We start from the raw sequence: 25,728 nt of genomic DNA, 5'->3' as shown, positions 1-25,728 counted from the left end.
CCCACTGTGAGACCCATCAAAGTATTGGACCTGCTTGCACCCAACAGAAGAGATCCTTGGACCCACTAGGAGAGGAAGAGACCCCACTTGTACCCACTGGAAGAAGGGATGGGAAGACAACAATATAAGAACACATCCAACAACAGAAAAACCAATATGACACCACCAGAGTCTAGGGACTCTACAACAGCAAGACCTGAACATCCCAACATACATGAAGCAGAAGAGTATGACCTTAAAAACAATTTGATGAAGACGATAGAGACCCTAAAAGAGAAAATGAGAAAAATCCTTTAAAGAAATGGAAGAAAAGACAAACCAAAACTTGCAAGAAACAATTCAAAGAGTGTAGGGCTTGAAAACTAAAATAGAGACAATAAAAAAAACCACAGTCTGAGGTAATGCTGGAATTAGAAAAAGATGGGTAAACTATCAGGAACTACAGATGCAAGCATAACCAACAGAAAAAAAGAGATGGAGGAGAGAATCTCAGGCGTTGAAGATACACTAGGAGAAATAGATTCACCAACCAAAGAAAAATCTTAAGTCCAACAAATTCCTAACAGAAAATATACAGGAAATATGGGACACTGTGAAAAGGTCAAACCAAAGAATAATAGGTATGAAAGAAGGTGAAGAAACCCAACTCAAAGGGGCAGAAAACATATTCAACAAAATCATAGAAGACTTTCCCAACCTACAGAAAGACATGCCAATGAAAGTAAAAGAAGCCTACAGAAAAGTACAAAAACCTACACAAAAATGTCCCCTCATCACAGAATAAAGAAAGAATATTAAAAGCAACAAAGGAAAAAGGCCAAGTAACATATAAAGGCAAACCTATCAGAATTACACCTGACTTCTTCATGGAAACTGTGAAAGCCAGAAGGTCCTGGATAGATACTCTATCAACACTAAGAGACCATGGATGCCAGCCCAGACTTCTATACCCAGCAAAGCTTTCAGTCACTATAAATGGAGGAAACAAAATATTCCAAAACAAAACCAGATTTAAACAATACATATTCACTAACCCAGCCGTACAGAAAATACTAGAAGGAAAACTCCAACCTAAGGAAGTCAACTACACACAAAAAAACATAGTCAATAGATAATCCCACTTCACCAAAAGTCAAAAGAAAAAGCAGGGTAAATCCACACACAATACCACCACCAACAGCAAATCTAAAACAAACAAGAATTAATATTCAGTGGTCCTAACCCTAACCCTAGCCCTCAATATTAATGGTCATAACTTGCCTATAAAAAGACAAAGGCTAACAGAATGGATACAAAGACAGAATCCATCCTTCTGCTGTATACAAGAAACATACCTCAGCTTCAAAGACAGACTTTACCTCAGAGTAAAGGGTTGGGATAAGATTTTCCAATCAAATGGACCCAAGAAACAAGCTGGTGTAGCTATCCTAGTATCTAACAAATTAGACTTCAAACTAAGATCAATCAAAAGAGATGAAGAAGGTCATTTCATATTCATCACAGGAAAATCCATCAGGAAGAAGTCTCAATTCTGAACATCTATGCCCCAAATACAAAGGCACTCATGTTTGTAAAAGAAACGTTACTAAAACTTAAATCACACATAAGACCTCACACAGTTATAGTGGGAGACTTAAACATCCTACTCTCACCACTAGACAGGACCACCAGACAGAAACATAACAAAGAAACAAAGGAACAGAAGTTATGACCCAATTGGTATTAACAGACATCTATAGAACATTCCATCCAAACACAAAAGAATATAACTTCTTCTCAGAGCCACCTGGGACCTTCTCTAAAATCAACCACATATTTGGCAACATAGGAAACCTCGTTGGTGTGTGGTCACAGATATGTAGATATCTCCCTACACCTCAACAGGTACAAAAAATTTGGAATAACCCCCATGTATTTTATCAGACCACCATGCTTTAAAGTTAAAATTCAACAACACAAATTGCAGAAACCCTACAAACTCATGGAAATTGAACTACACGCAATTGTACCATTCCTGGGTCAAGGAAGAAATAAAGAAACAAATTAAAGACTTCCTAGAATTCAATGAAAATGGAAACACAACGTATCCAAACTTATGGGACACTTTGAAAGCAGTATTAAGAGAAAAGTCCATAGCACTAAGTGCTCACATGAAGAAACTGGAGAATAGTCACACTAGAGAAATAACAGCACAACTGAAAGCTCTAGAACACAACTAAGAAAGATAACATTGATGCAAAAATACTCAATAAAATACAGGTAAATCGAATCCAAGAACATATCAGGAAAATCACCCACAACGATCAGGTAGGCTTCATCTCAGGGATGCAGGCATGGTTCAACATACAAAAATCTATCAATGTAATCCACCATATAAACATACTTCAAAAGAAAAACCACATGACCATATCACTAGATGCTGAAAAGGTCTTTGACAAAATCCAACACCCCTTCATGATAAAGGTCTTGGAGAAATCAGGGATAACAGGAACATACCTAAACATAATAAAAGCAATACACAGTAAACCAACAACCAACATCAACCTAAATGGAGAGAAACTCAATGCAATTCCTCTAAAATCAGGAACAAGACAAGGCTGTCCACTCTCTCCATACCTCTTCAATATTGTCCTTGAAATTCTAGCTAGAGCAATAAGACAACAAAAGGAGATCAAGGGGATACAAATTGGAAAGGAAGAAATCAAACTTCCACTATTTTCAGGTGATATGATAGTTTACATAAGTGACCCAAAAAACTCTACCAGGGAACTCCTACATCTGATAAACACCTTCAGCAAAGTGGCAGGATACAAGGTTAGCTCAAGAAAAAAAAATCATGTACCCCTACTATATACAGACGATAAATGGGCTAAGAAAGAAATCAGAGAAACATCATCCTTTACAATAGCCACAAACAACATAAAATATCTTGGGGCAATGCTAACCAAACAAACAAAAGACCTGTATAACAAGAACTTTGAGTCTTTAAAGAAAGAAATTAAAGAAGATACTAGAAAATGGAAAGATTTCCCATGCTCTTGGATAGGTAGGATCAACATAGAAAAAAATGGTAATATTGCCAAAAATAATCTACAGATTCAGTGCAATCCCCATCAAAATATCAGCATAATTTTTCATAGACCTTGAAAGAACATTTTTCAACTTTATATGGAAAAACAAAAGACCCAGGATAGCCAAAATAACTCGGTACAATAAAAGAACTTCCAGAGGCATCACCATCCCTGACTTCAAACTCTACTCTAAAGCTATAGTCCTGAAGACAGCTTGGTATTGGCACAAAAATAGACAGGTAGACCAATGGAATAGAATTGAAAACACTGAGATTAACCCACACACCTACAAACACGTGACTTTTGACAAAGAAGTTAAAATTATACAATATAAAAAAAGAAAGCATCTTCAACAAATGGTGCTAGCAGAACTGGATGCTAGCATGTAGAAGACTGCAGATAGATCCATGTCTATCACCAAGCACAAAACTTAAGTCCAAATGGATCAAAGACCTCCACATAAATCCAGCCACTTAGAAGAGAGAGTGGGATGCACCCTTGAACGAATTGGTATAGGATATTGCTTCCTGAACATCACACCAGTAGCACAGACACTGAGATCAACAATTAATAAATGGGACCTCCTGAAACTGAGAAGCTTCTGTAGGCAAAGGACACAGTGAACAAAACAAAATGGCAGCCCACAGAATGGGAAGATCTTTACCAACCCCACATTGGACAGACAGCTGATCTCCAAAATTTACAAAGAACTCAAGAAGCTAGTCTCCAAAACACCAAATAATCCAATTAAAAAGTGGGGTACAGAACTAGAGAATTCTCAATAGAGGAGTCTAAAATGGCTGATAGACACTTAAAAAGTGCTCAACATCCATAGCCATCAGAGAAATGCAAATCATAACAACTCTGAGATACCATATTACTCCTGTTAGAATGGCTAAAATTAAAAAACAACAACAGTTTATGCTGGAGAGAATGTAGAGAAAGGGGAACACTCCTCCACTGCTGGTGGGAGTGCCTACTCTAACAGCCTCTTTGGAAATCAGTGTGGCGACTCCTTGGGAAAATGGGAATCAGTCTACACAAGATCCAGCAATTCCACTCTTAGGCATATACCCAAAAGATGCACATTCATACAACAAGCACATTTTTTCAGCTATGTTCATAGCAACATTATTGGTAATAGCCAGAACCTGGAAGCAACGTGGATGCCCCTCAACCGAAGAATGGATACAGAAAATATGGTACATTTACACGATGGAGTACTACTCAGTGGAAAAAAACAATGGAATCTTGAAATTTGCAGGCAAATGGATGGAAGTAGAAGAAACCATCCTGAGCCGGGTAACCCAGTCACAAAAAGCCAAACATGGTATGTACTCATTCATATATGGATTTTATACATAGAGCAAAGAATTATCAGCCTACAATCCACAATGTCAGAGAAGCTAGGAAACAAGGATGGCCCTAAGGGAGACATACATGGTTCCCCCGGAGAAAGGGAAAGGGAAAAGATTTGAGAAAATTAGGAGCATGGGGGCAGGGGAGAGGGAGCTAGGAGGAAGAGAAACGGACAAGATGAGGGAAGAGGAGTACATGAGGGAGCAGGAAGGTTGAGTTTGGGGAAGAACAGAGGAAAGCAAGATAAGAGATACCATAATAGAGGGAGCCATTCTAGGTTTAAAGAGAAATCTGGTACTAGGGAAATGTCCAGAGATCTACAAGGATGACACCAACTAACAATCTAAGCAATAGTGGAGAAGCTACTTAAATGCCCTTCCCCAATAATGAGATTGATGACTCCTTATATGCCATCCTAGAGCCTTCACCCAGTAAATGATGGAAGCAGAAGCAGACACCCACAGCTAAACACTGAGCTGAACTTCTGGAATCCAGTTGCAGAGAGGGAGGAGTGATGAGCAAAGGGGTCAAGACCAGGCTGGGGAAATCCATAGAAACAGTTGACCTGAACAAGGGGGAGAACATGGATCCCAGACTGATAGCTGGGAAACCAGCATAGGACTGATCCAGACCCCACGAACGTGGCTATCAGTGAGAAGGCCTCAGCAATCTATGGGGCCTCTGGTAGTGGATCAGTGCTTATCCCTAGCACTCGAGTGGACTTTGGGAGCCCCTTCCACACAGAGGACTCTCTCAGTCTAGACATATGGGGCAGGGTGTAGGCGCTGCTGCAAAGAAAATGACAGACTTTGAAGACCCCCATGGAAGGCCTCACCTTCCCCGGGGAGCAGAAAGGGGATGGGATAGGGAGTTAGTGGGGGGCAGGGGAAGAGGTGAGGGAGAGGGAACTGGGATTGACATGTAAAACAAGCTTTATTCTAATTTAAATTTTAAAAAGTAGAGAGAAATGATCCTGTGGCTAGACAGGGAGTGTCTACTGCGATAATTGTGCTAAAAGGATTCCTAGCAATTTATTGCTATACCCATAGATTAGTGCATTTTTCAGCCACTCCAGAAAAACTACTTGCAGTAGTCAGTAGTAACACAGAGACTCGCAACAATCTGGTCAACAGGCAGAGAGTAAGCCTGCCCTATTTTATTGAAATTCAAGGAAACATCCTAGGAAGTGATTATGATTTCAATTTTGACGACAACCAAATAGCATCCCAGCAAATCCCCACTTGTCATAAGTACTTGAATTCATGCACAAACCCTAGAAAAGACGTTAACTTCACAATCAGCAGGATCAACTTTGTTTGTTTTTGTTTTTTGAGACAGGCTTTCTCTGTGTAGCTTTGGCACCTGTCCTGAAACTCACTTTGTAGTCCAGGCTGGCCTCGAAGCCACAGAGATCCTCCTGCCTCTGCCTCCCAAGTGCTGGGATTAAAGGTGTGGGCCACCCCTGCCCAGCCAGGATCAACATTTAATGAAAACACTTCATTGTTGCAAAGCTTTAGAAGGCTTGCCTGGTGGCTGCTATCCATCCATATCCACCTGATTTAACTGAAAATCTTCTTGGCTGATTCTACGCATTCCGCATCATCAAACGGCTTCCTCTGACTGCCAGGCTGAAGAAACTTCTTCACTGTTGGGAGGTTGCTGACTCTGGTTCTCAGTGCCTGCAACAAACAAATCAGAGCCTCAGAGAGCAGCTGAAGAAAAAACTATTATTGCTGTGCAGCCCTGTGCCCCTGCCAATCAAAGACCAACCGATCCCCTCCATCAGCAGCAAGTGGAGGTCAGAGACAGATACTCGGGGAGAATGAAGTTGAGAGGAGAAAATGGAGCTTTCCCCCAGTACATCTTAAACACTCCTTCTGCTCCAGTGGTTCTCATCTTCTTCCATGAAGATCTGGGACAACAGAGTCAGAAATAGTGGTAGAAAATAGAACAGGGAACTGGGTCCGGTGTCAACCACTGAGAAAGAAAAGTGGGAATTCCCAGGGGCTGTCAGTGTAGCCCAGTGGTACAGCACTTTCCTGGTGTATGCAAGGCTTAATCACTAGCACCACACAAAACAAAGACAATAAAACCAGTGAGGGAGCTGAAGAATGGCTCAGTGGGCAAAGTGCCTGCTCAGCAAGCATGGGGGTGAGTTTGGATCCCAGCGCCCACACAGAAGCAAGTATAACAGTATGTGTCTTTGCCCCAGCGCTGTGGTGCAGAGGGTGGAGATGGACAGCTCTAAAATTCATTGGTCAGACAGCCTAGCTGAATAGATGAGCTCTGGCTCAGAGACAAACTGCTTCTCAAGGATAAGATAGAGAGCAAAACAGGAAGGCATCCTATGTATACTTCTGGCTTCCATATGCATAGGCACATTTGTACACCCAGATGAACACATGTATACATCACACACACACACACACACACACACACACACACACACAGTGGAAGTTACTGGATTGGAGAAACATGCTTGTGAGGGAAGTCACTGGAGAGAGAAATGTGCAGGGTTTTGTTAAGAGAAGCTTTTTCTTTGCTAGCCGCTTTGGTTTATCCCCTGCCAGTCGCCTGGGCTCTGCCGCGCCAGCCTGGTTCTAGATCCGCATCAGTCCCAAATAAACACACAGGAGGCTATATTAATTATGAAGCTGTTGGCCTTTGCTTGTTTCTTACTGGCTAGCTCTGCTTTAAGTAATTATCCCATAATTGTTAATCTAAGTATGTCTCTTACCGGAGAGGTTTCCGGGCTTCCTACCCCAATGGCGTTACATCTCGACTCTCTTGTGTTTCTCCTTCCCAGAATCCTCCTGGACTCCTAGCCCCACCTATCTAGATTCCTATAGGCTCAACAGTACTTTATTGACAAATAACAGGACTTCCCCAACAGGGTTTGTTAACATAGAAGCTTGAAAAGACATCCCCAGATAGATTCAGTGAGAAAGACAAGGCTGCAGCAGTGATAAAGAAAATCTCCTTGAAATCAGGATCAAGTCCAAGGTGGAATAGGGTATGGGGGGAGAAAGCAAGGCCTTGGGTTCTTCCCATTACACAAGACAAAGAGTACTTCTGGAGATAGCAGGTGTCTCAGGCCTAGGGTCTAAAATCTCATTTTGTAGGTATAGCTGGGCTTGAGAGGTGGTATGAAGGTAGGAAGAAACTGGAAGGTGGGTCAAAATATTGGATTCACGAAGTAAGATATGGGCTGCCCCTCAGAGGGTTTGAAATAGAGCACCTTCAGCAGAGGGAAGTTGGCCAAAGCACTGGGATCCAGCTCTTCCACATGGTAGAGAAGTTCAACCAGGTAAACATCAGCCCTGCTCAGCCTGTTGCCAACGAGATAATCTTGTCCGTGGCTCTTCAACACCTGGAGGATTCAAAGATGTTAGTTAGATGTTGAAGAAAACAGCCGTCATCTGGGCCCTCCTGACTTTTTCTGAGGTTCCCAAGTCACCTTCCCTTCTGCTTCCTTTTCAGGTGAGTATGGAGCTGCACACCTTTCCCTCGGCCCTGACTCAGGTCCAGCATCAAGAAGCACATCTCTGCCCGTCATTTTGTCATCTGTCCTTCACTGCTTTTCCTACAGGTGCCAAACTCCCAGCTCCAGCCGCACTATTCCCCCCTCCCTGTAATGAGGTGAAGCTCTGACGCTTGAGGGTGTCCCACCAACTGTACTCTGGTCTCTTAGTGGGAAGTGACTTCACCTGTGTGAATGTACCCTTCACACTAAAGTAGATTGACCCAGTGATTACATTTCGGCTCAATTAACAATAATGAAGTCCATTGTGGAAGGGAGCACCAACATCCCCATGACACCCAGACCCTTTTCCTCTTGCCTCTTTTGTGATTGAAGATCTGTGTCTCTCCCAAATTAAGATGATAAGAATGCCAGCCCACAGCACGATGCTGTTGATAAATAGGACCCCTAAGAAAGGCTTCTCTCCTGCAGCTTAAGCTCTCAATGATGCCTCCTGCTCCCAACAAGGGGGCTCCAGAGACCTCCCATGCCCCACCTGCCTTTGAAGACACAGAAGGCAGGCAGGCATGAACCAAGGAGCATGTCTTCCTAGAAACCAAACTTGTAAGTCTTGATTTTATACTTCATAATATCCTTTAACCCACACAGAGCATTGTAAGCGAACCAATGCAACATGGAAACAAACATTTTTATTATCAGGAGAAAGCACTTACACACAAGCTGGGAGATCAGAAGTGTGGCAGGCTTCCAAGAAAGAGAGAGAGCGTTTCCTTTTCCTTTCCTTAAATATCTCACCTGTGCCCATCCCCTGTTCATGCCCCCTTGGGTGTGGACAATATTGTAGGCTCACCCCTACAGTGCATGGCATGTTTGTTGCAGCAATATTAGCTGCTCAGATGGGTAAGGACCCTCTGAATGCTCCGAAGGTCAAACAGCTGGCACTCACCTTCTCATAGGCAGGGAAGTAACGGTTTTGTGCTTTGTCTTTGATTGTGGCAAGGGCTGCATCTTTCTCCCCAGGGGGCATATGGGGGAAATAGAGAACCATTAACTCCAGATCCGCCACACCTTCCGCATACATGTCAATGCTGAAAAACAGACAAGCGTTCTACCAGGGCCCTCTTGCCTCAGCCTCAGATTTTATATTTGAAAGATGTAAAAGACAGGGGTAAAATAGTTCACCTCTGATGGGGCTGTGGAGCCAGTAATAGTAATCTGATTTTTACTTGCTGATTAGCAATCCTTTCAGAATACACACACACACACACACACACACACACACACACACAGTAATCTGATTTTTACTTGCTGATTAGCAATCCTTTCAGGAGTAAACACACACACACAGTAATCTGATTTTTACTTGCTGATTAGCAATCCTTTCAGAATACACACACACACACACACACAGGATCTCTCTCTGTGTAGCTCAGGCTGGCCCATATATTTACTATGTTTACAGTCTGGCCTTAAACTCACTACGATTCTTCTTCCTTTGTCAGTGAGTGTTGGGATTAAAAGCAAATGCCACCACTTCTAATAATAATATTCCCTTTTGAATAACCTAAAGGGCTAGAAAGCAATGTTCTTGTGTTAACATTTGGCTCATTTTTTAACCTTTCTTTTTAACATTATAAATAACACATCTACGAACATTCCTATACAATTGTTCCTGAGGACATGTTTTCATTTCTCTTCTGTATCATGTGGTAATGGAACTGCTGGGTTATTGGTGACTTAGTGTTTAACTGTCTGATAAAAAGCCCACAGTTCCAGAGAAGATTTAGTCTGAATGGGTTGTTCTATCAGGAGAGAGAAAACCTCATGATCAGTCTTGACACCCCTAAAACAGACTTCAGATTCCACAAAAAGCTTCATGCAACCCTGGTGTCTTTGTACCAGACTCTGTGAGCCACAATCAGTCATGGTAGGTTTCCATGGTAGCCTATGGTCATGGATGTAACTGTCAGAACTAGAAGATAACCACCCTTAGGTCTTTGGAGCCTTCTCTTGACTGCCCTTTGGATGTTCCCGTTGTCCAAATCTATTGGCTAGACTGTTGCTTCTGAAGACTCTACCATCTCCTCTTGTACATAAGACAACCTAACACCTCCTATTTTTCCCTCATCTCTCCTCACATTCTTCCCTCAATTCCAGAGTAGTCTTCTTAACTGATGTCAGTGCTTGCATGCGCAAGCACTCAGGCGCTTTGTGTTCATGAGTCCTTTGTCATGGTTCTGTTCACTCAAGGTAGGACCTAAATCTTTCCCATAATGAGATAAACTATACTGTACATGGCTCTCTCCTTCATGTCCTTCCCATAGAGGTTGTATTTGGAGGCAATGTAGTTGAGAATGGCTTTGGTCTGCACCAGCTTCATTCCGTCAATCTCCACCATGGGCACTTGCTGGAACATCAAACTCCCATCTATTGGATGAAGCAAAGAAAAAGGAGACTAAGGTGTCTATGGACATATACTCTCCCTCCCTCCCTCCTTCCCTTCCTCCCTTCCTTCCTCCTTCCCTCCCTCCCTCTCTTTCTCTCTCTCTCTCCTCTTTCTCTCCATATATATGGATATGTATGTGTGTATGTATACTCTATGGCTAGACATATTCAAAGCAGAATGTATTTGATGAATTGACTACAATTTTTAAAACAACTTATTACTTAGCAACCTTTTAATGATATAGCATTTAATTTTTGGTTTTCTGATTCTTTTGTGTCTTCTAAGTTTACCCTATTATTTTATTGATATCTTATTTCATATCCAGAATACTAATTCTATATTTGTTACACAGTATGTGATGGAGTGTTTATTACATGTTCATATATGTTTTAGGAAGAAGGTGAGGGAGGTACAAGCCAACAGTTAGCTAGGGCCATTACATCACTACAGCAAGGCAAGATCATAACCTTACTTCTCTGTTGCTTTCCTATGTGGTTTTTACTAACACCAAGGGTCAGTATGCTCTGGGTAGGCCCAGAAATCCACACCCATAGGTGTTGACCTTCCCCCTTTCTCTCTCATCTTCCCTCATACTATTCCACATAACCAGCATAGACTTCCTATTAATCCTATGATACACTGTTACTAGGGAAATAGTTTGTTAGAACACAAGATAAGGCTGGAGAATTGGCCAGAGGATAAAAGCACAGGCTGCTCTTCCAGAGGACATGGGTTCAATTCCCAGCACCCACATGACAGCTCACAACTGTTTTTAACTATTGTTCCAGGGACTCTGACACCCTCACACAAGACATTTATGAACAAAAATGAAAAATAAAGTGAATCTTTAAAAAGAAAAAAAGAATTCAAGATAAGTAGCTGACACAGCTACTCCTGGCATCTAGTGAATTGTGTGTGGATGGAAGGCAGTGTGGGAACCCAAGCTAACTGCAGCAAGCATGGAAAAGCACAGGGAGGACATTCATGGGGCTTTGAGGTTGGATTCAGCAAATACTGAGATATTTACGAGGTCTGCTTACAGTGACCAATGACTTACAATTTACCGCCCTTTCATCAATTGCTACCTGATAATTTCCTATGGTTACACAGCTACTGTCTAATTTTAAAGCTTCTACTACAAACCCTCTTGGGAGCATTTAGGTCTTTGTCTTTACCATTTCTTAACCTTGCCAAGTCATCCCGAGTTTTCAGAAATTTCTCTTCAAACTAGAATACAGAAAGAATAAACAAGTCTTTATTAATTAATTTCATTGTGCGCCAGGCTTTTCACTTTAATGACTCCTAGCTGAAGATAATATAAGAGAAGGGAGATATTTTTTAATTTGGTGAGTACATGGGTGAACTAATCATGGCTTGTGGGAATTAAGAGCAGATCTTTTAAGAAAAGAACTGTGATCACAACACATTGCTTCTCCTTCTTGTAGTTGACATCGTCTTTCTGAAACTCTATGTAGATTAAGTCAGGAGTTCCAGTGGAAGGAAAAGGCTGACCATTCCTTCGGGCTATCATTTATAATATTTCAGCCTATCCCCAATGAGATCAGAAGAAACATTGTGTGTCTTCAGCATGGAATATGACACAGGGCAGTGACTAGCATCTACCAGTAGTCTTGTGTTGGAATCACAGCACTTCTCTCCTTGGGAGCCTGCTGTGGATGAAGCAGGTCCCTCTTCTACACTATTTTAGTCTTGCAAGTAAAATTGCCTCTCCTGAAAAATGGGGCACAACTATATTGAATTCCCGATTTAAGAAGTAATCAATGTCTCTACCTATTTTTTTTTTGTCACTAAAATCCTTGGGTCCAGAGATGGCTTTTTGAGTTGGGTATGGCCTTTAAAGTGTGCTAAGTTCTTTACGTTGGCCATGTTACTAAGTGTTCTTGTGTCTCGGTATCCTAATCCACAGAATGTATTTCACACTGGGTTGATCTCAGGACTAACCCACTGAGGCAAACTACTCAGAAAGGTCACCAGTTGTATATTAAGTATATTGCCACTTGCTCTTCCTGCCCTGAACTCACTCTTGAAACACAAGCCACCATCTGGTTGCTTGGGAAAACAGACCACTGGTTTGTATGAAGAAAGCAGTTTTGTTCTTGTTTCCTCATTACATGATCAACATGTTCGCAACGTGGTTGTGAAAGGTGCTAATCTGAGGCTTTGGCAAACACTTTGCTGGGAAGCTGAGGAGGCAGGGGAAGCCCAGCTGAAGGATGGAAAGAACGTCATATTGCAGTCCTCCCTTTCTGACCGCCACCTCCCAGGGACAAGGACAGTTTCCATGACTTCCTTTTCAGAAGACCTGTCGCCCAGTTTTGGGGTCCCTCTGGCCTGTACTGAGAAGATTTTTTCCCTTGTGACAATTCTAGAAAGCAGTACTCAGCTGAATCACAGAGATCCCCGCTGCATTTCTGCTCAAACAGTTGGAAAAATGTCGTTTAACCCAGTAAATAACTTGACTCCTTGTCTCATATGTGTATATATAAATGTATGTGTATGTGTATTTAAACCAAATATACATAGAAATATACTGAAATAGAAAATTCCTGAAAAAATGCTGTGTCTAGCTGTGAACTAATAACTCCTGGAAGGAGTCTGTGTCTGTGGAGGCTTGTGAACTTACTTCAATTTCAGTTTTGTGAACAGATTGTCATTTGCAGGTTCAGATACTAACTGCTTTATCTTGGGCTAGTTTTAGCCTTATAGAACATCTGTTCCATGCTCAACTATTATCTGTGCTCACATCTTCTGATAATAAATAAAAATCTTTTAGAAGATATTCACTTAGAATTGGCATCCTATGATAATAAATAGAAACCTCTTAGAAGCCATTAACTTAGCAGGACCCTGGCTTCCACCGAGCCAAAAGTTAAGAATGTCACCGGATAATAGCTCTCCTCGTCTCATTGTCCCTTCCTCTCTGGTGCACCCACCAATGCATTTTAAACTTGTTCTGAGTTACAGCTTTTTTTGTTCTGTAAAACTATAAAAACCCTGTGAAACTACTTTCTTGTTGGAACATGGAATTTGAGGTAACCTAAACTGGGCTCCCAGGGGCCATGGTCACTCACAGTGGCTCCAGAATAAACCATCTCTTATTCCATTTAAGATGAGAGCTGTGGCTTTTATGTTGGCAATACAATGCCCAAAGGCCAGCATTGCAACTGTCATTTTTTTTTGTTTTTGTTTTTGCCCTGTATTCCCAGGACCCAGCAAACAACCTGCTTCTCTTGATAATATGAATGAACATGTTTCATGGTTAATAGAAGGTTTGTACTGTGTCTCCTGCCCACCCCTCCTCTGGGGTGAATATTTTCATTGTATTTGTATTCGTTTCCTAAGAGTATATGCTTCTATCCTTCTGCTGTTACCATGTTGGATATACATAGGAGTAAACAGAAAATTATAATGTGCCTTGCTATACCCCTCACTCACTTTCAACAAGTTTTTATTTACAAATCATCATTTTAATCACTTGAAGGAAATCTCAAATTTCATGTACACTCAAGCCCTCTCCAACAACGTCTGCATCAACCACGAAGTGTTTGCAAACATGGTCCCATAGGTTGCAGCAGAATTTCAGAGTTATTACTGCATGGTGAATGCATAGATGGAAAAAGAGGCAGGAGGCGTGGAACTGTAGTGGGACATTTAGGAACATTCACAGAAACATTCCTTTAATGCTGAACACACAGACCTGGACATGGAAAACCCTTCATTTGCAGAGAGGAAAATCATGCTCCTTCATCTGCTTTCAGAGATGTCAAGCAAACTCATGACAGAGTGACATCTCAGATCAGCCTCAGACACCTTAGAAGAAGACATTGTCCTCATAGAGGATAACAATTCATGGACGTCACTGTCCCAGGACTTCCCAAGGGGACAAGATATGGAGGAAGAGGATGGTGTCGCTGAAGATCCAGACCGCCATCAGCCTGAAGCTAATGTGTGTGCTTGTGTCTTATGTTTAAACAACACTTACAGAAAATGAAAAAACATTTAAATTTAGAAATATTTTATTTGGCTACATACATAATGTGTGCTCTTATTGTCGTGGCAATAGACAAAAAATATAACGTTTAAAAATGAAATTCATGAAGTTGGACATTTACATTAAGTGAAGGTTATTATCGAGACATTTTTTTTTCTTGAGTTGGTGTTGCCTTAACATAAAGTATTCATGCAACGTCTGTGTACACATGCAAGTCAGTCAGACTCTGATAGTGGAGCAAATTCCTGAGATAACATAAGAGAAGGAAAGTTATCTCGACTCATGCTTTCAGAGGTGCAGTCCTCCGCCAGCTGCCTTCGTTGCTTTTGGACCTGGCTAGAACACTCAGGCTTGCAGCGCCTGCCGGAGCCAACCATTCACACAGCTGCTGCAAGCGAGGAGAGAGAAAGCGGCTGGAGCCCACGGCCTTTTAAGAGCAGACATCCTAGGACTTGACTTCCTCCAATCGGGCCCCATCTCGTGCAGGTCCCACTGCTGCTCAACACAGCCGCAGCTGGGGATCTGGATTCTCAGACCCATAGAGGGCATTGGAGACCCACACAAACTGACACAGTGATGCCTGGGGCTCCCATTTTCATGCACTCCTCAGTCATCGACTTGCAATCTCCATTCTAAGCAATGTGGGGAGTAAACGCTTTACACATTACTTTTGTCTATGTTTATATATATAAGTACTTGTCATGGTGTTATGATTCCTGCAGTATTAAGGTCAGTAACTCTGTACGGGTTTGTGGCCTGGTAGCATTATGCTATGCCATTTGGCCTAGGTACATTTTATTTTATATCCCTTATTTTCCTCTAAGTGTAAAATGTTTGAATACAACTGAACTGTCAAATGATATAACTTAAAAACTATATGACTTTTTTAAAAAATCCCTATTCTGGGGATGGTTATTTATTCCTTTGATTTACTTATTAATCTTTTAATTGTTTTTAAGCTAATATATAAAGTGGTTGTTTTATTACATTTTACACATACATACATATATGTACATCAGTGTATGTGTATAGGATTATACTTTGTTCTACTCATCTCCCTTCCCACTGACTTGGTCTCGTCTCCTCTGTCTCTGTTTCACCCTTAAATAGTTCAGATTGTTTCTCTTGAGCATAGGAACTGGGCTGGGGAAAACAGCTTATTTGGAAAAATGTTTGCATAGTGACCTGAGTTTGACTCCCAGATCCCATGTAAACTAGCTGGATGAGGTGGTGCACACTTGTAATCACAGAGTTGGAGACATAGAGACAGCTGCAGAGCTGGGGCTCCCTGGCCAATCAACCTGGCCTATGTGAAAGAGCCTGTCTGAAAAAAAAAGAAGAAGGTGGCTGGTACCAGAGAAATCACACTTGAGGCTGTCCTCTGGCCTCCACACGTGAGCCCACATAACATATGCATCTGCACACTTACACACAAATAATAAAAAACAAGACATAGAATTTATCCTAAAAACTACAATATGTGAGTATGCCAAAAATACCAAAGTAACTTAGCAATGTCAACTAGGCAATGTCTATGTTTCTATTTTTTCTCTAAATGGCATAAGTTTTCCATTTACATTTTTACTGATGACTCAAATTTAAATACAGTGCACAAGTTTTGATACATTACTTACACTTATTTTAGTGTCTTTGAAGATTTATTTTATTCTCTGGGTGTGTGTCTATGTGCATGTGTGCTGTGTAAATTGCTCAGCTCTTAACTGCTGAGCCATTTCTCCAGTCCTTATTCTAATGTTCATGATTGCTAATGAAAACAATAATTTATTGGGGTAATAGATTAATAGTTGGCAGTTTTTAATCTAGGTCACTCAGGAAGATACTCTGATGTCTCATATGAGAAACACGTTTGGTAAAATCAATTTCAGACTCGACTTAAAATGACTCAAGTCAGAACAGACCTCCACTCCAGCTGCAGCCAAGAGCCACCGGACAGGCTCCATTCTTCCCCGGCCATCGAAGTAGTGAAGGACTGGCTTCCCCGCCATGGCAGCAACCGCGTGGTTTTCTAAACAGGAACGAAATACACGTTGCTCTTACACTGATGGATTTTTGTGTGTTGAACCATCCCTGCATCCCTGGAATGAAGCCTACATGATCATGGTGGATGAGCTTTCTGATGTGTTCTTGACGTTGCTCTTACAGTCTGGCCTGTGATGGTGTTTGGACAGCAGTCACTACACTGGAGTGTCTACCTTCCTTATGTCAGGGGTGGAGACATTCCAAGAGTGTGTCCTTGGTCCAAAGGAGCCACCTTCAGATTGCACGAAACCAGTTTAGTGTCTCCACTGGCTGAAGTGTGACTTAGAAAAAAAGGAAACTGCTTCATATGTCAGAATGGAGGATAATAATGTGTGGGACACAATAGGAAAGCAGGGCCAGCAAACTGCAGTTTATTGTAGGCCTCTAACGGTCCCACCCATTACACTCCCACTCCCTTTTTCTCTCTTCCCTTCCCTCCTCTCATCTGCCCTGCCCCCTTGGTGAAGGTCTAACCCAGGGATTGCATATGCTAGCAAGCTCTGCATCCCTGGGCCACATCCCTGCCCAGATCTCTTCTGACACATTGCCTTTAATAGACACATGACCACACCAAGTGCCTATTTCTCCATTTTCAGTTAAGGAGACTAACCTCAGAGAACTCTAAGGCGTTGTTCACAATCACATCAAACCAGCGACAGACATAAAGAATCATGGAGAGGAATAAACCAAGAAGGCTCTGTCTCCTCATGCATGAATGCTCAGAACTGAGCTCATCAAACGGAGGACATGGCTAGCAGCAACGAGCAGGGCGGCAGGCACTGCTCAGCCCTTTGGCTGTCGGACAGGGTTTGATCAAAAGCAGAGATCAGGCTTCAGGAATGAGTTTTACTGCACGGAGAGAGTATGCTAAGAATAACTGAGTTGCCCTCGAAAACAGTCATATTCTGCCCACACACACAGAGTGCTTATCCCTTGCTTACTCAGCCTGTGATTGTCATCTTTGTGCCTGCATTTCTATGTGAAATCAAGGGAAAGAGGTGTTGCTGCGTTCATTTCACAGAATTGATGACCACGTTCAGGGGTGTCCCCATCTGCCACACTGGGTACTCTCATCACTTCATCTTCGTTGTATCCTAATGAAACATGCACCTAGTGGACTGGTAAAATTTATTCTCAGTGTATGGATGGCGAGACAGAGGTTTCTAGAGGCGCTTGCCCAAAATGAAGCACTGTGCCAGTATTCACTCTTGCATGAAAAACCAAAGTCTAGGTCTTATTAATTATAGTATTGGTTTTCAAATTATGGTGGAAATCTCTATGTAGGTTTGAAATGCAGTATTTTTTAGTGATATAGAAAAGCGTAGGAATTGTCAGAGAGCAGAAAGGGTTAAGGACGTGGCTGTGTTTTCAGCTCAGTGTGTGTACGCTGTGTGTGTGGACATAGGCACATGTCTGTGCTCATTTGGTCATTGGGAATGAATAAGACAGTCTGCTGAGTCCATTAAGGAAATGTGACACTCCCCACCTCAGGCTTCTTGGAGTTGGGCCCAGCAAACAGCCACAGGATAAAAAAGCAGTGGCTCCTGGAACATCCAGGCATCACTGAGATCAAAGGCTCCACTTGGGGGAAACTCCCTTTCCTCCCCCAGACACAGAGATGATTATATAACATTACATTTCTTCTCGGAAAGTTTTGATGTTGCACAGCTTGAAACACCATCCTTGTCTTTACCAAAGGTGTATTTTTTAAAGCATGTGGGCTTGGATTTAAGATAGAAAGTTACTTTAAATAGCATCACCTAAGATGCAGAGCTCCTAAGCTCCAACCTTTACATTATAAATTCTGTTGGTGATGCAATCACTCAATCATTCTTACACTTCGGGATGCGAGTATTGCATGTTCTTACTAGGGGGTTAATGCAGCAGGACGAAAGGGAGAGTAAAGTTCTCTTGGCTTCAGGTGTTTGATTGTTGGGGACTCAGAGCCAAGAGATTAAAACCTGCTCACTAATCCTATTATTATTGATACTGGATCGTGCTCTGGAGTGTTTCATCATAGTGCTCCTCCCTCTAACGTTCTCCATTTCCAAACAAGAGCCTTCCAAATGTTGCTTCACCACCAGGACAAAGGGTATCACACAGCCTTAGAGTCAACAGAATAAGAAACAGAGAGACTGGACGATTTGATGGGCTCTCAACATGACCCTCAGCCACAGCCAGTCCTGAGGAGTAACTGCCCTGTCTACAACCACCATGGGACCAGCTCCTTGTGCTCCACTTACAGATGGTTTCACAGAGTTCAGTGAGAAACCACACACTCCCACCCTCATAGCATTTGACCACTGACTTTCTCCTGCTAAAGGTCAGGGCTGCTCCACTGGAGTCCTCACCCCACCCCCAGCTCCATGCTGCTGTCCTGAGGACTTATTTTCCAAGAGTCCTCCAGTCTAGTCAAGATTGAAGAGGGAATGAGGGAGCCTTTAGTTCATACATGCCTCTCTGTGAGCAGCTTTTGAGGAACTCCAGAGACAGAAAGTTTGACAAAGGATCTCAGTGCTTTACTTAAGTGAAGACTTAAGGAACTCCGTGTGAAGAGGACTACCACACAACATGATAATATTGATGACTTTCACATTCCAAAGACCTGCATTCTAGCTAACACCAAATGCTCTAGTGTTTGTCCCTCTCATTCATACTTCTGAAGTGGTAGCCCCTGAGAAGCCAGCTCCTTCATCGACCCCCAGCCAGAGCTTAGGCTGCATTCCCACTGCTGAGGTTGGAGGGACATTGGGCAGCCACAGCCTGAGGGTAGGGAATGTACTCAGAGACTCCTCTCCCTAGAACTGGGATGTTTAGACTGATGCCACAGAGAAGAATTTCAGGGTATGTCAGCATAAAGCAAAGTTGAAATTCATTAAGAAAAGCCCTGCCTCCCACTCGTGGCTCAGAGAACATTAGAGAAGAGAAAGTAGAAAGAACTTACAAGCAAAAAAATTGGGGAGCGGTCCTGTGAAACAGAATTCTCCTGACATGATATTGCTATCACACAATTGTACTCATAGTAAGCACGGTTATCTGCACAAAATCAATCCAGTTAAAAATCCTAGTACTGAGGGGAGGATAGTCCCAGTGCTCCATCCCCAATGGAAGAACAATTGACAGTCCAGGGCTGCTGAGACAGGGAGAGTCGCTTCTCTTTTGGGTGATCACTCCTGGGAGGTTGCACATGACCCAGTGGATGATTCCATATCCTTGTGTATTTGGGTCAAACTAATCAGACTCAGTGGGCAGAACATCGAGAGGATAACAAGAAGTTGGGAGGGGTAATGTGTCTGAGAGGGGAAGCGGATGGAGTTAGAAAGAGAGAAGATGCGGAGAACAGAAGTGGCCAAGATGCCTTGACACAGAATGAAAGAATGAAAATAAACGGAAAAATCATTGCCTGAAAATCGTTTTGTTTTAGATTTGAGAGGTGGGGGAGGAAGGTGGAGAAAAGAGGAGGACTGTTTGGGGCAAGGAAGGAGACTAGCAGCAGGGATGGTTAGGGTGGAAGTATAATGATATACTCAATTGCAAGAATCTGGATGAACTCAGTTATTTTATATAGTGGGTCTACACTCAATATTTCTGAAAAGGAAAAGAATAGTGGTATATACCCAAGTGTGTGTATGGGTGGGGCAAGCTGTCTTGACAATTGCTATCCACACATAGTTGTATTTAGATTTGTAAATACAACTAAAAATTTAAAGGTTAGGCAATAAGTTTAGACATGCTTATTTTTATCCAAAGACTTTCCCCCATAAACTAAATTATATGCAGTTTATGAGGAGTATTGCACTGGTTTATAGTTTGATAAGATAGAAGTCAAAAATGGCAAATAATCAAGACAAATGTCTTGACTGCAAACATAGTTTGTGATCTTGGTCAAAATCTCAGTCAGCAGAGGTGAGTTCATTTTCCTTCCTCGTCTATTTAATTCTCCCTGTCCTCACGTCTTGCCTTGGCATCACAATTGACAACTGTACATTGGTTCCTTCTACAGGGAAAGCAACTCTGGCATCAGTACCAGGCTCCCCTTCCCTGGACATGACTCCAGTTTGTCTGGGCTGTTACCCCTCTCTTTCCTCCATAGGAAGTTAATTTGTCTCTTACCATTAAATTCTCAGCCCTAGTTTTCTAAACCCTTCATGTTTACATCTCTAACAATGCATCCAGCAGAAACAGCATCAACAGTTCTTAAAACTGTCCTGAAGCACACCAAGTCTGTATAATGTGAGCACAGAGCATACGTTTTCATGTGCTAAAGCATTTTCTAGGTGCCAAAGGGCCGTGTATGTGTGTGTGTGTGTGTGTGTATGTGTGTGTTAGAAAATTTGATTTATTACTTACCTTAAAAAGCTTTTCCCTCTAAATAACTCCACATATCACAGAAGAGTTCCTGATGTTGTATAAGCTATTTGCTAATTTGAATAAGCCCTTCCCAGTTAAGGGGAGACAATCCAATAAGAGAAAAGCTGCTCCCACATTGTCCAGAGGCCAGAAGTTTCTATGAGAAACTACAAGAAAAAAAGCAAAGTCATGCCTCTGTTGCTAAACAGGTTTGTTAATGTGTTTTCTTTTCAATGCTGCTAGTGGAGAGCTTGAAGAACAGAATTCAGACGGGTTTAACTCCCTGTGTGTCAGTCAGGGTGGACTGTTACAAGAAACTCCCTGTGAGGTTTTCAGGAGTGGCAGGCAAAGGCGAGAGCAAGTGGGAAATCTCTGTTTAGCTTAGCTGGGAGAAGCTGTAAAGGGCCAACTGATGGGGCAGGGAGGATTTCTGCTGCCTGGGCCACCAGGTAAGGCACAGAACAAACAGCTGAGCTTCAGACAAATAAAGATTATTAACATAAGCATTCCCAAATACTGAGGGAATGTGCTTAAGCTAAGGAGAGATGACACAGGTGTCCTGGATTTTACCTTCTCACAGAAAGACCTTTGGGTGTGGTTTGTGCTGGGTTAGACTCTTCTACCTTCAGCTTCTGTTGTATTTTCTCAATAAGGGGGACTCAGGTTATTTTCACATTGTGTGTTTAATGTGTTTCTCTCATGGGCTTTTGTGTGTGTCAAGTCCTACAAATGGGCACACAATATGACATATTACTAATTCAGTAAATTGATTTAGAATGTTGACAACAATTCCTAACAAATATGGAAGTGAAATAGTGTAGCCAACCCCAAATTATCCATCATTCTATCCAGCAAGTGCCACATTTTGTCAACTATACTATAGAGTATATTAAGTTTACAATGTGTCCCCCTCAAAAGACAGGGCCAGGTCCAATTTCCAGGATCTTATAAATATGAATTGAATTGGAAAAAATTCTTTGCAGATGTGCTTAATATATGGAACTTGTAAAATAAGTAAATAAATTTAATTAATAAAAATGAGATCAGTTGGTTACAGCTTGTGAATACTTTTATTACTCATAAAAACATTACAACTTGCATCGTACAAGGCAGTATCATTTAGCCATAACAGAAAATGTAGGAAATTCGATTATCCTCACCCTTTCCCACAAAGCAGAATACAAATTTTATTATTTGTTTCTTTTAAAATTTGTACACTCACACACTTACACACACACACTCATACACATATACACACCCTCAACATACACATACAAATACACTTTGAAACATGGTCGCGTGCGTGTACGCGCGCACACGCGCGTGCACACACACACACACACACACACACACACACACACACGCCCAGATGTGTGCAGGTCCTGGAGCAGGTCAGGAGAAGGTGTCAGATCCCCTCAGCAGGAGTTACAGGTGACTGTGAGTCACCTGATGGCAGTAGCAGAACTCAGGTCCTCTAGAAGAGTGGGAACCCTCCTTCACCACTGAGCCATATCACCAGGTAATATCAATTTCTACATTTTTCTCATTTGTAAGAATATGTCTCCTTTGTATTTATTTCACTACATTATCTCATGGGTTGTGGTCTTTTACATGGTAGGACTTCAAGGTTAGAACCAGTCAAATACCCACAATTAACAGATTTCTCCAGCCTGGAAGCCAGAAGAAGCCTCCCTTTGATGATAAATGCATTGGGACTGTGAAAAAACATAGTTGGAGTTCCTGTTCCACCTGGTCCCTCAGCTGATTAGCCCCAAATAAGCACAAAGAGACATATTATTAAACTGCTGGTCAATGGCTCAGGCTTCTTACTGGCTAGCTCTCTCTTAATTATTAACCCATAACTATTAATCTATGTATTTCTACATGGCCTTATATTACCAAAGAACACCTGGCATGGTGCATCCTATCTTCCCAGTAGCTACATGGCAGCTGCTTCTCTGGCGGATTCTTTCTGTGTCCTCTCCCCAAAATTCCCCTCCTCTGACAACCTCGCCTATACTTCCTGCCTGGCTACTGGCCAATTCGTCAACCAGTAAGAGAAACATAGATACAGAAGGACATTCTTCATCGAAGAACATATTCAAATTTGAACAAGGCATGTTTCTTAAAAACACGAGCACTATAGTAGCTTCATTCTGTGTACAGTGCTAGAATAGACTTATATATAGTGAGTGGAAGTCAAAGGGTTTTCACTACATTTATTTGTGTGTGTGTGTGTGTGTGTGTGTGTGTGTGTGTGTGTGTGTGTGTGTGTGTGTGTATACACCTCTGCTTTCCCTGGAAAGTGCGGAGGTCAGAGAACAACTCTCTTTATACCCTGTAGGCTTTGGGGATTGAACTCAGGAACCCATGTTGTCAGGTTTAGCTGAAAGTAACCTGGCCTGCTGAGCCACCTTGCTGACCCTCACAGATGAAAACACAAACACATAATACACACATCACCATCATTCACTTTCATTGCCTTTTGACAAAAGCCGAGGATGCAGCACAGCTTCAACTACCTTCTCAACCTTTCCGTCATTTACTGTGTCTCATACACATAGTAAATTTTTCTACAAGCAGTCACAATTTGCCTTTATTTCAGCATCAGCCACGGCATGAACAGAAGCCACTGTCAGCCTTGGCTGTTGGGGAAGAAGCAAACACCTGTGACTGCCAGCCCAGCTGTGGTAGCAATCTCTTTGGCATTGCTGGGTCAGTGGGCATTCTTCTCTTCTCTTCTCTTTTCTTTTTCGTTTCCTATTTTAAAGGACATCCTTTAAAGTGTACCAAAGGAGTCTGCACAGGTTTCCTATTGGGTTCACCTAGTGGGTTTGCTTTCTCCCTCCCTCAGTTCCTTATGGCTGAGATTTAAGCCTGCTTGTAAGTCAGCAGTGAGCTCCTCTCCTACCAGCCTGGCAGCTGGGGCTCTCCACCCCTCTCCTCTCACCAAAGGCCACTGTCTGAAGGACTGAAACTGTGGCCTTGATGCCCTGGAGGGCACGCTAACCACTGAAACCCCTCAGGGGTGAGACACAGTCCTCAGGGGAAGACTCATTTCCCAGGGACCACACGAACCAATGGAAAATGAGCAGGATCTCCAGGGGGGCCACCTGGTCCATAAAACTGCCCTGGACATTACCGCTATAACTGCTCTTGAAATGAAGTGGTGATTGATGTGGGGGGAGAGGGAGACTCTCCTGAGAGATATGCAGAGCTAGTGTAACAGCACTCCCTGACACCCTTTTTACTAACAGTGAAACATGCAAATGTCAAAGACGACTGAGTTTCCAGAAAAGACACAGAAATGAATGAGGAGGTTGAAAATAAAATGTATTTTATTGGAATGCTCAGTACATTTTGCTAGGACACAGATGAGCTAAGAATGGAATTCCTTCAGTGCAGTAACAATACAAATAAAATCCCTAATGTATCAGATTGACATACAACTCATTACCATGCCCTGTGGTTCACTCCAAGAATCCCATTACCTGACAGGCTGCAGTTTAACTTAAGCTTATTTGAGTCATAAGTGTTTGGAACTGTCAAAATCAGAAAGCAGCAAGCCCCCAAATTCCACACACAAAATGAGACAAAGCAAGTGCATACATAACAACTCATGAAAGACCCTCTAGAACAGCATCCCCTCTAGAACAGGCTGACCTGAAAGACAGCATCCCCTCTAGAACAGGCTGACATGATGGACAGCATCCCCTCTAGAACAGACTGACATGATGGACAGCATCCCCTCTAGAACAGGCTGACCTGAAGGACAGCATCCCCTCTAGAACAGGCTGACATGGACAGCATCCCCTCTAGAACAGGCTGACATGATGGACAGCATCCCCTCTAGAACAGGCTGACCTGAAGGACAGCATCCCTTCCAGAACAGGCTGACCTGAAGGACAGCATCCCCTCTAGAACAGGCTGACATGATGGACAGCATCCCCTCTAGAACAGGCTGACCTGAAGGACGGCATCCCCTCTAGAACAGGCTGACATGGACAGCATCCCCTCTAGAACAGGCTGACCTGAAGGACAGCATCCCCTCTAGAACAGGCTGACATGATGGACAACATTCCCTCTAAAATTTGTGCTTTAAATAAAAAAAGGAGGGGGGACATTTTGCCAATTAGTTTTCAATATTAGGGTGACATTATTTTCACTTCAGTGTAAGACATTTACCACCTATTTAAATTGATCTTTGAAATGCAAGAAACTGTTCTGCCAGGTACAGGAGAATGATAGGAGTTTGGCTCTTGGTCCCGCTAGATGCTAAAGCAGCAGTATGAACAGCCTCAGGATCATCACCATGCTGAATAAAGAGAAGAGGAAGAGAGATGAAGGTCACTCCGATGGACAGGAAGGTCATGTACTCCCTGTCATGTTCTATCTGTGGCCTCTGAGGGCTCTATTAGCACCCTTTAGAGCAGCAGGGAATTTATTTTCCCTGTGTTTTAACTTAAAAATTTTTCCTGAACAGATGAGAGAAGCCAAACCCCCTGTTCTGAAAACCTTGGATAGGGGATTAAGGGAGAAATACCAGTAGAAATGTAAACTTCCAAAATCTACCCAAGAAAAGCAACTTGAAAAAATAACCAAAGGTGCTGGAGAGATGGTTCATCAGTTAAAAGCAATTGCTGCTGAGTTCAGTTCCTGGATCCATGGCAGATGCTTGTAACAATAAATGATATAGAACTCCAGTCCCAATGTGTCTGACCATGTCTTCTGGCTTCTGTAGTCACTTGCATACTCATGGCATACACATGTCTACACATGTGTGGACACTCATGTATGCACACACACATACTCACACAAAAATAAATCTTTTTACAAAAGAAAAAAGACCCAACGAGTAATTCAGTGGGGGCGTTTTTTAAAGAGTATCAGGAATGTTCCATCACAAGGACCCTTTCTTCATCACTAACCCCACTTTGATTCTTCCCAGCATCAACCATCATCTTCACGT

General features: G+C 42.4%; 2 protein-coding genes across 3 annotated transcripts in view; both read right to left on the bottom strand.

Moving 5' to 3' along the window:
- Positions 1-5,551: 5,551 nt before the first annotated feature.
- LOC101840807 (glutathione S-transferase A3) overlaps positions 5,552-25,728 on the bottom strand; it is a 23,358-nt gene continuing 3,181 nt past the window's right edge. The window contains exons 1-7 of one of the 2 annotated variants that reach the window (XM_040729282.1): positions 20,760-20,897; positions 16,289-16,395; positions 11,533-11,584; positions 10,206-10,338; positions 8,858-8,999; positions 7,669-7,800; positions 5,552-6,109 (exon numbers count right to left, since the gene is read on the bottom strand). In XM_040729282.1, coding sequence (XP_040585216.1) covers positions 5,990-6,109; positions 7,669-7,800; positions 8,858-8,999; positions 10,206-10,338; positions 11,533-11,584; positions 16,289-16,375 — 666 coding nt within the window. In that variant the 5' untranslated portion in view covers positions 16,376-16,395; positions 20,760-20,897 and the 3' untranslated portion in view covers positions 5,552-5,989. Of the gene's footprint in view, positions 6,110-7,668; positions 7,801-8,857; positions 9,000-10,205; positions 10,339-11,532; positions 11,585-16,288; positions 16,396-20,759; positions 20,898-25,728 lie in introns of those variants that run through there. The other variant, XM_040729281.1, reaches the window with a different exon arrangement.
- Positions 24,080-25,728, bottom strand: part of Tmem14a (transmembrane protein 14A) — a 20,857-nt gene continuing 19,208 nt past the window's right edge. Inside the window, exon 5 of the mRNA XM_005072277.4 lies at positions 24,080-25,074. Coding sequence (XP_005072334.1) covers positions 25,035-25,074 — 40 coding nt within the window. The 3' untranslated portion in view covers positions 24,080-25,034. The remainder of the gene's footprint in view (positions 25,075-25,728) is intronic.

This window comes from Mesocricetus auratus, unplaced genomic scaffold (assembly GCF_017639785.1).
Source record: "Mesocricetus auratus isolate SY011 unplaced genomic scaffold, BCM_Maur_2.0 Super-Scaffold_100021, whole genome shotgun sequence".
NCBI lineage: Eukaryota > Metazoa > Chordata > Mammalia > Rodentia > Cricetidae > Mesocricetus > Mesocricetus auratus.
The sequence above is the reverse complement of the archived record's forward strand: the minus strand, read 5'-3'. Positions and strand labels throughout refer to the sequence as shown.